Source organism: Anabas testudineus, chromosome 2 (assembly GCF_900324465.2).
Source record: "Anabas testudineus chromosome 2, fAnaTes1.2, whole genome shotgun sequence".
Classification (NCBI taxonomy): domain Eukaryota; kingdom Metazoa; phylum Chordata; class Actinopteri; order Anabantiformes; family Anabantidae; genus Anabas; species Anabas testudineus.
Window position 1 is genome coordinate 28,378,190 of NC_046611.1, and position 15,142 is coordinate 28,393,331.

At 40.2% G+C, this 15,142-nt stretch overlaps 1 protein-coding gene across 1 annotated transcript; it reads left to right on the plus strand.

Annotated features, from left to right (window-relative positions):
* The first annotated feature begins 1,967 nt into the window (after positions 1 to 1,967).
* On the plus strand, positions 1,968 to 14,695 carry LOC113164657 (calcium/calmodulin-dependent 3',5'-cyclic nucleotide phosphodiesterase 1C-like). Its single transcript, XM_026364049.1, has 16 exons — positions 1,968 to 2,059; positions 5,392 to 5,442; positions 5,596 to 5,755; positions 6,235 to 6,348; positions 6,766 to 6,948; positions 8,451 to 8,517; positions 8,942 to 9,058; positions 10,139 to 10,279; positions 11,047 to 11,147; positions 11,268 to 11,396; positions 11,603 to 11,704; positions 12,162 to 12,282; positions 12,604 to 12,685; positions 12,918 to 13,038; positions 13,958 to 14,153; positions 14,648 to 14,695. The coding sequence occupies exons 1-16, from the start codon at positions 1,975 to 1,977 to the stop codon at positions 14,693 to 14,695; spliced, it is 1,818 nt and encodes a 605-aa protein (XP_026219834.1). The 5' UTR covers positions 1,968 to 1,974.
* The last annotated feature ends 447 nt before the right edge of the window (positions 14,696 to 15,142 follow it).

Below are 15,142 nucleotides of genomic sequence, written 5' to 3' on the forward strand. Positions count from 1 at the left end.
ACTCCTCTATTGTGACTCAGCCAGGCATACTCTCTGTTTCCTAGAATTATTTATTGGTAGCATCTTCACTTTCTATCAGTCCTGACTTCTGTTTCCTTTTTTAAATATTAGCAAGTTATCTCAGTGTGGAAGATGTTTGAGTTGTAAAATACATCTGTAGCAACAATGTTATGACGGCAGGGACTCAAATGGGCAAAAAACCTTATTGTAAGATTTATAATGTTGCATACGTTCTACAGCAACATGCAGCAGATAAACAGTGCTTGTGGAAACTTGAAGAACCAGCAAAAGAAACATGAACAAATCTGGAACTTTTCGGTTTTCTTCTTAAATCAAAATGAATATGAATGAATGAATAAATCAAAAGGCTTTTCTTACTTCATAAACATTCAGGCCATAGATTTTATTCAGGTATTGCTCCTCTGCATCACACAACAATGTCTCCACAGATGCTGTGCCCCTTGAGTCATTTGTCATTAATGACAGGCTTCATTGACAGCAGATAAAGTCAGAAGCACTGACCAGGCCAGAGCTGGGTAAGGTCCCTGGTTTTGGACCCAAAAAACACTACAAGTAAGTTTAAATAATTGATTTAAAGAAAAATAAATTTATGGATGTTAGGAGGCACCAAAGGTGTCAGCTTGCTGGGTGCAGGTATGTGAGAGACATGGAAGACGGAAGTCAGTCTTGACGGACGTGGGATCCAAACCAGAGTGGCAACATGTGTGTTTTCATGTTTCTTTCAATGTCATGGTGTCAAATCAAGTCAGTTATTTATTTAAATAGCACAAAGTATCAACTCAAAGTGCTTCACATCTTCATAAAAGCAATTCACCTGACACAACGTCAAATGTTAACTTTGTCTCAAACTGCTCCCGCCCCCTGTCCTTAGACCAGGGGTAGACAACCATGGTCCTAGAGAACCACAGCGCTTGTTTTCCAATGGTCCCTGCAGCTTCTGATTGGCTGAACACACCTGACCCAGGTAATTAACAGTGGGAACGCAGAAGGAATTGGAAAAGTCAGGACAGTGGATCTCAAGGACCAGGAGTTCGGACCACTGACTTAGATCCTTGAATCAGGTAAAGGAACCCTTCCTAGTGGACATTGTGCCGATGTAAAACATATTTACAGGAAGCTCTCGTTTCAGATTATTGATGCCAAAGGTAGTTTAAACAGTTCACATTTTTACCACAGAGCAACATTAGTGTTGGGCTTAACAGTGCTCATGAGTCCAAGCAGGAGTCCAACATCTGGTAGAAAACCTAAAACCAGAAAAATAGAGGCTTTTAAAGAGTCAGGTGAAATCCTATAAATGTGGAGTGTACACATCAGTTTAGTGATTCTTCATGATGTATGTTGTCTCATCGTGTTTGTCATCCAACCAAATGCTAATGTCACTGCACAATACACAAGCACATAATGTATGGATGTAAATATTCAAATTCTTTAGAGATGCCTTGAAAGAAGCATGGACATGACAAGTGGAAACAGTTCTATGGAGAGCTGAAGGGAGGTGGAGGGAGGGGGAGAAGCAGAAGGCCGTGAAGGAGGAGGAGACACATCAAGCAGCCTTAGCATAGAAGTAAGGATGGCCATAAAGCAGTCCACGGGGGAGAAAGAGACACATGTCTGCTGTGAGTCAGCTGTGAATGATGGGAGGAAGAGAGAAGCAGAAGAGAGACAGAGTGAGAGCGCTGCTATTGTGAGTATGCCTGCAGGATCACAGTGGCCTTGAGAGATGAAGAGCAGGGAGGAGGAGGGGGGAGGAGGCCGGCATTCTTCCTGAACATGACTGCTGAAAGCTCCGCAGCACCTCCAGTCTCCAGCGGGACTACAAGCACTGCCAGGGTTACAGCCACTGAGGGGGGAGCAGCCTCTGGGTTCACTCCTCTCCCGGGAAACAGTGCTCTGCTCTCTCCACACTCAGCCACTGACAGACAGAGAGCAGGGGAGTGCACATCAAGAGCCACAATGACAGAGGCAACCTCCAAAAAGCAGGGATTTAAAAAGTGTCGGAGTGCCACTTTCAGCATTGATGGCTTCAGCTTCACCATCGGTAAGAGACTCTTTGTTACAGACTCATGTGGCGTACAGTATGTGTGAGCATGAGAGGGAGGTCTTGCTGGGTGCTACTGTGCTGCTGAGCAGATGGTAGTCTTTACTTAGGGTTTAATGTATCTGAATTGCAGGTTGTGAATGGTACATGGTCCTTCAACATCAGCATTTCCTCTTTACATCTGATTGGATATGAATCTGGGATTTGCTGTAGGTGAATGTGAATCAGTCTATGAAGAGCAGCCCAGTTGAATTGTTAAATTGTATATGTTGTACTCGACTACCAGGCAAACCGTGCCATATAAAAAAAAGTTTTACCACCATCATCTCCTAAACTCAACCCCATCCAACCTCCAAATACTCAAACCAGAAGCGTGATGGATGGGGATACAGTGCCAGAATGATGCCCATGACTTTGTGATGACATGGCAAACATTGTTTACACATCCATTGGAGAAATCGAAGAATATCTTCTGACCTCTTCTGGTTGGAGATTAAACAGGCTACATTAATGAATGTGTTCACCTAGTTAATCTGTTCATTTTTCTTTCAGTTCACTTGTTCACCTGGTCTACTTGTGTTTCTGTGACAGCTATTCTCCAGGAAGGCTGCTATACAACAGGAAAATACAGCTTTAATAACCTGCTGCTCACTGTTTAATTTCCCAGTCCTCAGAAAGAGCTAGAAGCTACCTGCACACCAGAAGTTGAATAAACTTGCGGCAATACTGAGCACCAAACTTTTTTTTTTCACCTCCAATGGCTTCAGAAAATATTAAGTGGCACAGCAGTGGTGTCACCTCTGACACTCAACAGGATTCAATTAACTTAATAATGCACGCATGTCACAATAAAGCCAAACGTAACACTACAATAAAAAACTGAAGCTTGCACTCGCATGAGACTCAAAATCCACCCAGTCTGCTCCACCCAATCCTGCAGAACCCTTCTCTGCTGTCCTCTGCCCAGCGCTTCAGCTTGTTGTAATTATGAAATTACAATATGTAAGAATGCTCCAGAACTGCACTTCTCCACACTGAAATAGGTTTTGGAGCATATTTCTAGTAAAAATAATTAATTAAGCTGCATGTTATATTTTGTTGACACTGGCAGGGGAGTCTTGGTTGATAAAGACATGATAAGCTGATGGCTTTCCAATTTGGAGGAGCAGAAACAACAAACAGAAATTAGGAATGGGATTCATGGGTTTCTATAATAAATCATTCTCTATATAATATATAGTTATACTCTGTAAGATATTAAACCTCATACTGTAAAGTGCCCTGAGGTGACGTTTGTTGTGATTTGGTGCTACATGAAAAAATTAAATTGAAATAGGAGAATTTCTAGAATCATATTCTATCTGCATACTGTATAGAACTGCAAAAGAGTTATTAAAACAAATAATATCCCCTGTTTCACCAGATTTCTTTACTCTGTACGAAGAAGTGTCATCAGTTTGTATTGCAGCAGCCAGCAAATTGCTGGAAAACCCCAGTTCTGTAAAAACCATAACAACTACAACCAGTACTTGTAGCAGACTTCATTTGAACAGAATAAACATATTCCTAACGCTAACCCAGCTCATTGGACATGTGTACAGCGTCCAGTGCAAATGAGGTCAAATCCACAGTAGATTAAGGAGACATTTAAAAAAAAAGAAAGTTAATATTGAGTTCCAACTGACACAAGGCTGCACGTACATAAAGTACCAAAGTTGTTTAGCGTTTAATCACTTTTTTAGTTTTTTCAGAAGTTAACTCGTTACCATAGCAGTTTCCTGGTGACATCATTCAACAGATAGGCCAATGATGAAGCTGTGTAGTGTTCCTTTTACATTAGCTGACCATGTTTGGTGTTAGAGAAGCACTGCAAACCAAACGAGACAGATCAGTCATGTGAAAAGTAACCAACAAACAGCATGCACCAAGACCTCTTGTCATGTTGCCAGCAGAGGACAGAAGCACAATCTTTGGTGTTCATTATTCAATCAGATTAGCTGATTTTCTATTGTATTATTTCTAGTCTCCTTGTCATTCAACTGTGTGCTCAACATAAAACACTTTGCAAGGGAAAGAAATTTAAAGAGATTAAAAATACTGGAAAACTGTTTACAGAAAACATTACTGTGAATCAAGTGCCTCTCTGTGCTCACATCAGTAACAGAACAGAAGGCGATGTCATTTTACAGTGTGTGTGTGTGTGTGTGTGTGTATTTACAGGTTGCTGTCTCTATGGGAACTAGAAGAGATAGGAAATGACTGTGACATCATTTTGACTGGTGCAAATAAATGTGTGTGTGTGTGTGTGTGTGTGTGTGTGTTGTCAGTTGTTAGGGTGCTGAGCTCAGGGAGTCATTATTACTAATGAAGTGGCCTCTGTCAGAGCGTTATCTGGCTGTTCTTTATCTGCAGCGGCACTCCCCATCCCCCAATCACTTATATGCTCACAAACACACATGTTTGTACAGTGTGAGAACATCAAATACATCTGCACCTTATGTCTGGCCAATGACTGCTCAACTCAAGCAGCCTTCCTTGAGATCCCACATTACAGTTTTTCTTGATTACTTAAACACATTTCTTGAAACTATCCCTCATATTCTCAAAACAGTAAACACAATCCATCCATCCTTTATGTCTGTAATGTCCGATTTTTAGGTCGAAATGAAGCTCTACACTCAAAACTATCCGTTCTTGAAAAACCGTGTGCATGTACTACACAGTACAGGACAAAAATAAAATCAAGTCTGAGACTGCTTGTTTTTCCCCGTCCTCGTCCTTCCTCTCCACCTCTTTCTCTTCCTCCTTGATCTATTCCTTCATTTCTTTATGGATCCATTGTTCAATTGTTCCAAAACTCAGTGAACTGATTTGGACCCTTCTATTTATCCATTGAAGGATCTGATTGGTGTGTTTTGACTCTTAGTGTTTTTACCTGGGGAGTTGTGTGCTGATTGAGCTCAAGCTGTGCTGACTCGAGAATGCTAGAGCTTTGGAAATGAACACATGGTGTACTCAGTTTGAAATTAAGAGATTTGTGTGTAGAGTTCTGCAGTGACAGCTCAACAAATCTGACTTGTGTGTCAAAACAGGCGAGTAGTGTTTAGGGTTTGGGGAATTGGGTTTTCTTTTTGATAAATGGCGTAATGGTTTTGAAATTTTACTTCAAAAGTCTGGTTACAGTGTTTAAGCAATTGAGAAAAACTGTTGAGGAAAGTCTGATGAGGCAAAATAAGTGAAAACCTTTAGACACATCTGCACCCACACACTTATATATACATATTACCAATAATATTATACAATGAAAGAAGTTCTAATTCTTCTCCAAACAGTTGCCAACGAGGCTGGAGAAAGCAACCGCCGTCCCCTGGCCCCCATTGCACGTGAGTTCAATGAGGTTCACAACTATACCAATATAGTTATATAGTCATAAGATGTGTAGTAGAGGCAGCTGTGACGTGATAGTCTGATTAAAGATACATATAAAACATATAAAAACACATAAAAGCATATTTGTTTGTATGGATATTGCTCAGGCTCACAGTCCCAGAATGTGCTATGCACCGCTGTGACAGCTGGTGTTGACGTCACTGACCACAAAAGAAGTCTGATGGACCCACGCAGCCCCGAAGAGATCCTGGCTGATGAGCTGCCAAACCCAGATGCACCTGATGCCATGGAGAAGACGGCTATCAGGTCACACGCAGAAACTCCAGAAGGAACACGCTATTACAATTATACACTGACCTATGTTTCTCTTACAATGTGATACTGTGATCATACTGCTGTGTGTTGCAGCCTAAAACCTCCTGGGTTGCAAATAATAAGATGAATATTGATAAAAAGACTATTCTGCAGCCATTAGTGACTCTGTAAGGCACAGCAGTTATTTCAGCCACATGCTAACATCAGCATCACTTTGTTGGTTAAACATGTTTCTATTAATGAGGTAGAGGACATAATGTGATGGAGGCATAAATTGTCATTGTACTGGACTAATTAAATTTTTGATCTGGTGATGGCTCCTGATCAAACCTAATGCACCTTCAAAGACAAAAAACTACAATTGTTGCTTAGTGGTCCATTAATGTCTGAATAAAATTTTACAGGAAACCGTCCAGTAGATGGTAGCATTGTTTAAGTGTTGCTGATGTTGGTGTGGGGATGTGTTGTAGGTTGCGATGTCTTGTAAAGCAGCTGGAGAAGGGAGAGGCATCTGTGGTGGACCTGAAGAAAAACCTGGAGTTTGCTGCCTCTGTTCTGGAAAATCTGTACTTTGAGGAAACCAGGCAAGGAGCTTTCAGCTTTTATCAAACCATACTAAGGTGATTAGTGTGTGATTCTAAAGGTTCACTGTGTCACAACCCTGACCTCATGAGTTCAACCACTGTTTTATACCTGTCACATGTCACAGCTCATGCTGAAAGTTGAATCTACTCTGTTACATTCAATCTGTGAACAAATTGAACAGTGAGTAGAACAGTCATACTTCAAACATGATAATGACAGCAAGTTTGTATTAAGCCCCTGGGTTAGACCAACCAACTTGTGTCTTTACCACCACATAATGTAATAGTTTTAACAACTTTTAACAAACTATTAGCTCTCCAGATAAAGTGAACTCATTAATCAACAGCTGTGAAAAGACCCAGTCTGCAGAAACTGTACACTCACTGTGAGGGTTTCTGTGAATCTTCCTCCTCCAGGCGGCTGGCAGAGCCAGAAGATGAGTTGAGTGACATCCAGTCAGACACAGTGCCGTCAGAGGTCCGTGACTGGTTAGCTTCCACTTTTACCCGGCAGAGGGCCCTGATGCTCCACCGCAGTGAAGACAAGCCTCGCTTCCGCAGCATTGTCCATGCAGTACAGGCTGGCATCTTTGTGGAGAGGTTTGGTGGCTTGGTTTCCTTTGGTTTGGTTTTGTTGGGTCTTGTGTGGTTTGATTTCCATGTAACAGTCTTGATATCTGATGCTCATAAGCCCTTATTATAAGATGTCACAGCTCACAGTTGTCACAGTAACCTATTATATATTTATTTTTATAATACTGCGAATAGTTAGTTGACAGATTACTAGAACATTTTCTTGTCTTACTGTAGCGTTGAAAGTGCGTGGCATGTAGGAATCAACCACACAGTATCAGAGCTGATTCTGCCACATGCTTCATGTGTACTGGCAGTCTTACTGGTGTTTCCCACCGTGGCCCTTTAAATGAACAAAACATAAATAAAATAAAACACATGCTATTTTCTATTATTGTTGTAGTAAAATTCTGATTAGATTTTGGCACAAAAATACAAGACTGTATTGTGGCTTGGCTGGCAAGACAGCTGTCCACAATGTTTAGGACTTTAGGACTGTAAGTTCGACTCCTGGTTCCTTCTGGCCACGTGCTGAAGTGTCGTGGACAAGATACTAAAACTGTGCATTAACAATTTCCCCATTGGGATCAATAAACCAATTACAATTAATTCATCAGTCATCATTAATCAGCTGCTTAGGTTCCAACCCAGTCTCCCAAAAATGACATTTCTCTTCAACTAAATTGCAGTTACAAATACATTTCTGTGGGAAAACTAATTGCAGCTGGATCACAATAACATAAAAGTCTTGTGTTGATATGTTTGATACTTGACAAACATATTAAATGTATGTTCATCTCTGAGTTCAGGCAAAACGATTATTGTCTGGACTAAAGAAAAATCTGACAGTAACCTTAAACACTCAACACACAATACTACTCTAAACTACAATAAAATGTAAGCCTAACCTCACAATGTGATGAATGTGATCTGTCAGTACTGTACACTATTCGCCCTCCATCCCTTCCAGCCCCCTCTGTGCGACTTGTGCTCTGTTAATAAATGCATCGCTTCATTCATTCACAAATTACACTGCATCACAACATAACGATTATGTATAACGTGCTGCAAAAGTGTAACTGTAATTACGGTTTAGATGCACAGAAGTGTAATGTTTAGGAGACAAGGTTGCTTTTTCTCTACCTGCCAAACCTGACAAATGAACTGTGCAATCAAACAAACCTCCACATGTGGACACATGCTGTCAAAGTCTATATCCACAACCGGCTACTGCAAATTTTCCGAGTGTCTGTCTCAATTTTGAGAGATGAGTCTTTGAAAATGTATTAATTTTATTTAAAATAATATACTAACTACGTATTAGAATTGGCCATCAACAGTTTAACTAATAATATTCTCCTCTAATTGTCACCATACTAGCGTGTAGCATTTACTGCGGTGTGTTTTGGTTTTGACATTGTGACATTGTGTCTGTGTGTATGTATGTGTGTGTGTGTGTGTGTGTGTGTGTGTGTGTGTGTGTGTGTGTGTGTGTGTGTGTGTGTGTGTCTGTTATATGTCTGTGACAGGATATACAGACGAACCTCCAACATGGCTGGTTTGAGTTATCCCCCAAATGTCATCACTGTGCTCAAGGTATTAGTGTGTGTTCTTGTTCTCTTTCTGTTTGTTTTATATGTATTTATCTATGTCTATTAGAAATAACACTAAGAAACTAAATAAGAAGTTTAATCAAGCACCTCATTATAAATTAAGTGATTATTTCATTTTAGTAGTTCCATGTATAAAACCTTCAAGATATGAGTGTATCTAGTTTGCTTTATATTTTAAATACACTATTTTAAAAACACTTGCTATCTATATATTCTTTGCAGGTGAAGGGAAGCAGTAGAGAGCACTGTGAACACTGCTATTTTCTTGACCGATATGTTTACATTTGCATGTACATTTAGTCATTTTGCAGACTCTTTAATCCAAAGCAACTTGGTGCAAGTGAGGGACAGGACAAGTGAGGTGTTAATGCTCATATGCTAATGAAACTTAAATGTTTCTGTTGTAGAACATGAACATGTGGTCTTTTGATGTGTTTGCACTGAATGAAGCTAGTGGAGACCATGCTCTGAAATTTGTCTTCTATGAACTGCTCACCAGATATGACTTGATCAATCGTTTCAAGGTATGCCAACAAACACACAACTTCCACTGCCTCCATCACTCGTTTCAGATACACCGATTGCCTGTCGTCATGTACAGTGTGAATGATTTCCAATACATATACCAGGTTTCAGGGGATACTAGTTGGTAATCCCTTTATTGATAAATGGTATTAGAGAGAAGAAGAATAAATGGAAGACAGATACAGGTGCCATGGTCGGATGAGACTGTGACAGTATGGTGGTGCATCAGTACACGTGGCATGTGTATATGCGGTAACCTAGTAAATTACAGCTAATTTCTAAATAGATGCCTAGTAATTGTTCCACAGTTTAAATAACATGAGTGTGAAACTAGTTTGAACTTTCAATATAATTATAAGGTAATTGGCCCAAAATTGAAGTTTGAAATTTGAATGTAATTACCAGAAAATTTGTGTAGTATTACAACAATATCCAACTAATTTATGTTAAAATACAATCACATTTAGTAGTAATTACCTAATAATTTGCAACTGAAGAAGAGTTAGAAATGTGCCTGAAATAATTAGTTGGCAATAAATAAAGTGGGCTTTTAGAACATGAAATGTAATTCTTTTGGGTTTATATATACCATATAAGTATATGGTAGGTAAACATTTACATTTCAAACCTGCAGAGATTTCTTTTGCCCAATGGATTCAAAAGTATGTGATACTATGAAATCAAAAAGCTAAAGGCCCATGACATGATGGCTGCATTTTATTAACATGTACATACGTCATAATATCTATTTCTCACTAACTACTAATATGAATCATGACAGTTACCTTATAATTACACTGTAGTTTAAACCAAACGTGCAGAACACACTTTCCAATTCTGTTGTAATTATATTACAATAGGCAAAATACAGGCTGCAAAAGGGTCATGTGCTTCCTACCTCACAATTAAACAGTAATTTTAGTTTAACAGACACTGTTTATTAGACTTAAACCTAAATGAGATTTCACTGTATACTCCATTCTAAACCGGTGGACTATTGTTTTGCAGGTCTTATTTAATGGGCTTAGAATAAGTAATATTTGTCATCAGGCTTCTTTGTTTTGTTGCCTCTGTACCAGGTCCCTATTTCTGCTCTCCTATCATTTTTGGATTCGTTGGAGGTGGGCTACAGCAAATACAAGAACCCCTACCACAATCTGGTGCATGCTGCTGATGTCACGCAGACCATCCATTACCTGCTCCTCAAGACTGGCATGGTGGTAAGTCTGGGGTTGGGCTAATGTTGATGCACAATGCAAAGTGAAGCACATTTTCCAGAAGTGATTACATAAAGAATGCATAGAATCTTTCAGTGAGAACAAGAAAGACTTGTTTACTACTCATGATTCAGGCTGTGAAAACAGTTGTATATTGTTTTCTGTGGCTCTGGAGAAGAGTTTTTGACAGTCGATGCACATTTACCAGAGAGGGTGTGAAGTACAGAATCTAAAAAAGGCCTAACAAAGAGGTTCTACTGGATCTTTCAGTCTCTTTTAAACAACTTCAGGTATACAATACCTAAGACAGAAACTGCAGTGTAAGTTAACATGGTGACCTACCCTAAAGGTCAGGTTCTTAATACAAGTAAACTCAAGTTAGGTAGCTGATTCAGAACAACCAGCAGCAACATCAAACCAGCTGAGAGCACTTGTGAAGTGGCTGGTGTTATGTTCTGAAGCCCTGACTATGACCTGACACGAGTGTCTGTGGCAGGGAAAGAGAGAAGCTAATTAGCAGAGAGCAGCTGGTAGAGAGTGTGTCAGTAAACGAATCTGTGTCAGGCTTTTAATTCTGCACTGTGGTCATGATAGCAAACAACAACAGGCAAGAGCTCGGTTTAACAGGCTGTTCAGTAAACTTAAACCTAAGTGAGATTTCAGTGTACACTCCATCTCAGGCAACCCCCGGTCATGCCATACCTATTGTATACCTTTGTATCTTTCTCTAATGTGTCACATCTGTCCACCTCCCTCTGTGTCTCTCGCAGCACTGGCTAAGTGACTTGGAGATCTTTGCCATAATCTTTGCAGCTGCCATCCATGACTTTGAACATACAGGAACCACCAACAACTTCCATATCCAGACCAGGTAATTGCCACGTTGGTTGAGAATACTGAAGACAGCGAGTCTCTATCATTAGAAAATCAACAATTTCCCTTGTCTTCTAAAATGTGCTTTATGATGAGCATAGCTATGTGGGATTTGCAGGTCAGAAACAGCCATGTTGTACAATGACCGAGCTGTTCTGGAAAACCACCATGTCAGCGCTGCCTATCGCCTTCTACAGAGCGAGGATGACATGAACATCCTCGTTAATCTTTCCAAAGGTGACTGGAGGTGAGAAGACACATTCACTTTTTATAAAACAGCACTAAAGAGTCAGTATGGCGTCTTTGTGTGGCTGCTATGGTAACATGGTCTCAAAATTAACATACAGACATTTAGAAGTAGTGTTGAGTCAGTTTTTATTGGCAGGAGGGAACATGACTGTTTGTGGCCGTTCATCTAATAGTTTCTCAGATACTTGTCATTCACTGTTTCAGAGAACTGCGGACTCTGGTAGTGGAGATGGTGTTGGCCACTGACATGTCCTGTCACTTCCAGCAGATCAAAGCCATGAAAAGCTCTTTACAGCAGCCTGAGGAGTGAGTAATGAATTTCACTTCTGAGTTAATGTCTCTTAAGTCCACAACAGGCCACTTGTTGCCTTCACAAATCGCAAACCAACTTAAGTTGTTGAGTTTATTTACCTTTACACTTGGTCTGATGCGTAACATGTAATATTTATTTATTTTAGCTGATACAACCTGATTTGGCGTGCAATGAATTCTTCCACAAAGTGGGTGAATGTGTTTTGTAGGAAACCTACTTGCAGATTATCACCTGAAGTAATGATATAATGAGATAATGAGTATAATGTATGTAATCTTGAGGTAGGAAAGTTTACAATGACTTCAGGGACCTTTAACCAAAACCACAATCTTTCCTTAACCAACATGCCCTTGTTGACTTAACCTGACTACAGATGGGACTGTGCAAAGTCACTACAGTCATGAAGGCAGACAAACAGCTTAGCAGTGACTGAGTGCATTGTCTTTGCAGGATTGATAAACCAAAGGTCTTATCCCTGTTGTTGCACACTGCTGACATCAGCCACCCTTCCAAGCGCTGGGAGCTGCATCACCGCTGGACCGCATCATTGTTGGAGGAGTTCTTCCAGCAGGTAGCCTCAGCATTTCTACCACAAGCAGATGTACCATTTACAGTATTATTCAATGATTAGGCTTAATGTCTTTGACAAATATGTGTTTGACAGGGGCAGTCCCAGGGGTGGATAATTATACAATGCAATCATATCTAATCTTGCAAAGACAACTATCACTCCATCCTTTAGGTTATTAGCTCAGGGTAGCCAAAGAGCGTAGTTCAATCAGCAATACCTACTGATATTTTGCTATTAAAAAAGAGAAAAAATAAAAGAAGCTAATAAAACTGTAAGTGAACCTGTGATGAGAGTATCTTGTGATGTTCAATGTGTTTTCAGGGTGATAAAGAAGCAGAGATGGGTCTGCCATTCTCCCCTCTCTGTGACCGCAAAGCCACCATGGTGGCCCAGTCCCAGATTGGTAAGATACACTAATGCAACTGATGCTTCTCAGATTGACTTAGTTTTTATTTTCTTATATTCAACACCACAAATCGGTCCTCAATGGTTATACTGTTAATCAAATACGTTTGTGACAATGGTTTCACATGTCAGTGAAAACAAAAAACAGGGAAAGTATGTATAAAATCTCTGCAACAAAAGCAGAACGTGCCTAATGAATATTTATCTGACATGGATACTGTATCCTGCAGGATTCATTGACTTCATCGTGGAGCCAACATTTGCTGTGATGACAGAAATGATTGAGAAGATTGTGACACCACTAATTGAGGAGGCATCTCGCACTGGATTGGCCGGTGTCAGACGCTCTAGGTGACACTCCTGACAATCATGTTGCCAGAAAACACTGACATTACACAAAGTATAGTATACACACTACAGTATGTATGTTTTTCCAACACTGAATCATAGTTGATTTCTGACAAAAAACGGAGATGGAATCATCTCCACAAAGTTCAGTACAGTTGGTTAAATGAGTGAAACGATTAGTTAAATGGGGATCACTTGAGAGAGTATAGTATGCTTGTCTTCTGTGCATGGTTTTACCCCTTTTTTAGTGTTAATGTAGAGAGAGGTAAATGCAGAAACGAAGTGAGTAGTTTTCAAGTGAAAATGATGTTTTAGGTGTTCCACTTGGTTCTTGGTGGCAGTAGGAGCTGAGATCCAACCCGGGACTCGAGTCAGGTTGTGTTCAAATTCTGCTCAGTCTAATTGGGCGGCGTTTCACATACAAACCCCAATCCAACAAGAGTCGCCACAGCAACTCAGAAGTTGAACTGACAGCTGACCTGCAGTGGATCCAGCTGAGCCACCATCCTCAGGAACAGAGGTGGCAGCACATGGCGCTTCAGAGGGAATGACGTCACATTTCCTCAGTTCCTTACTCTTTTCCTCCCTGTTTCTTTAGTGGAAAGGACTAACATGGAAGGAAAAGACTAGGGGGAAACATGGATGCATGTAAGGGGACTGGGATCCAACCTAAGTTTGCTAAACTATCCTTAAAGGCCAGATATCATAATAATTCCTTATTGTAGCTCTTTAGTTAACTGACAGAACATTAATAAACCATTCGGTCATTAATGTTTCTAGCCAATAGCTTATGCTGCTTATTGGCTAGAAACAAATTCCAAGCCAATAAGCAGCATTATAGCACCGTCTAAAGCCAGAAGAACTCCACAGAACTGAGTTCCTTGTTTGAAATTGAAATTGTGTGTCTTTGTTCTGTGCACAGTGTCAACAGTATCTGTGGGAGCGATGGAAAGCATTCGAGTGTGAAGAGTAACTGCTCCGAGGGCAGCTGCTGTCTGACCACAGTGGACTTTAAGAGCGTCAAGGTGACATGGCACCAAGAGATTCATCACAACAGGGAGTTATGGAAGGCAAAGGCAGACAAAGGTACTCACACTGACCTACTCCCTGACCCACTGGTCAGCCGTTTGAAGAAGAAAGACACTGATCTCAGTGAATCAATTCATTCAGTGTATCAGCTGACTTGTTTGATTGGCTGCAGGTTTGTTAACAATGGTAATAATGTCACTTAAAACGGACCTTGGAGGAGCTAAATGTTCTACGGCAGCATCAATTTTGTTCGCACACCATCTAGTAATGTCAGCACAAATTTTTTATTAATGACCGAATGGACTACCACTTTCCACGTAAACCTGCTGGTCCTGAATTGACAGCGGATACACTAAAGGAGAAAAAGGTGAGTCAATGCTAATGTGTAAAATGTCAGTCACAGCTTTTTATGTCACAGTTAATGTAGGTGGCTAACAATGCAGCAAGGTTAGCCAGTTGGTTAACTACAACAAATGATTGTGGACTCTGATTAGTAACCACTAATAATGAATAATGTAATAGATTAATGTGATTTAAATGTCTTACACATGGCTCTCTTTTGACAGTTCAACTTCTTTTGCAGATCGACTGCTCAGCCATCAATGGAACGACATCTGTCATTCATTCATAAAAATAACAAGGACTTAGAAGCACATTATATGGTAGGAAGAAAACTGACTGGAAACAGCAACATCCTTCAAACTGCAGGTTTCAGTTTGAAGTAATGAAGGTGTACAAATATCACAACCAGAGCAAGTTTCACTGATATCCATTACTGAGGAAATCCCGCACTGCTGTATGAAGACAGGGACCCTGATGACACTTCATCTATGGAAACTGAGAGTTTGATGTCTAGTCAGGAGTTGTGGAGATAAGAATGGAACTGAGAACAGGTTTTTCTAGATGCAGATGATGCCTTTGAAGAAAGCTTTTCTGCTTATTACACATTTGCAGAGTCAGAAACTGTTTTACTGAATGATTCCACATAGAAAACAGAGGATAACTGCGGTGTACCGACAGATGCTTTTAGGTGAGTCTTAGGATGGTTTCATGAAGAAAATGAGACCAAGAGGTTTAG

Bases quoted from the DNA above. Each gene is read 5' to 3' on its own strand.
- LOC113164657 (XM_026364049.1), top strand. From the start codon at position 1,975: ATGACAGAGGCAACCTCCAAAAAGCAGGGATTTAAAAAGTGTCGGAGT. The intron at 5,443-5,595 runs GTGAGTTCAATG...GATATTGCTCAG, and splicing joins TCCCCTGGCCCCCATTGCAC to GCTCACAGTCCCAGAATGTG. The intron at 6,949-8,450 runs GTTTGGTGGCTT...TGTCTGTGACAG, and splicing joins GCTGGCATCTTTGTGGAGAG to GATATACAGACGAACCTCCA.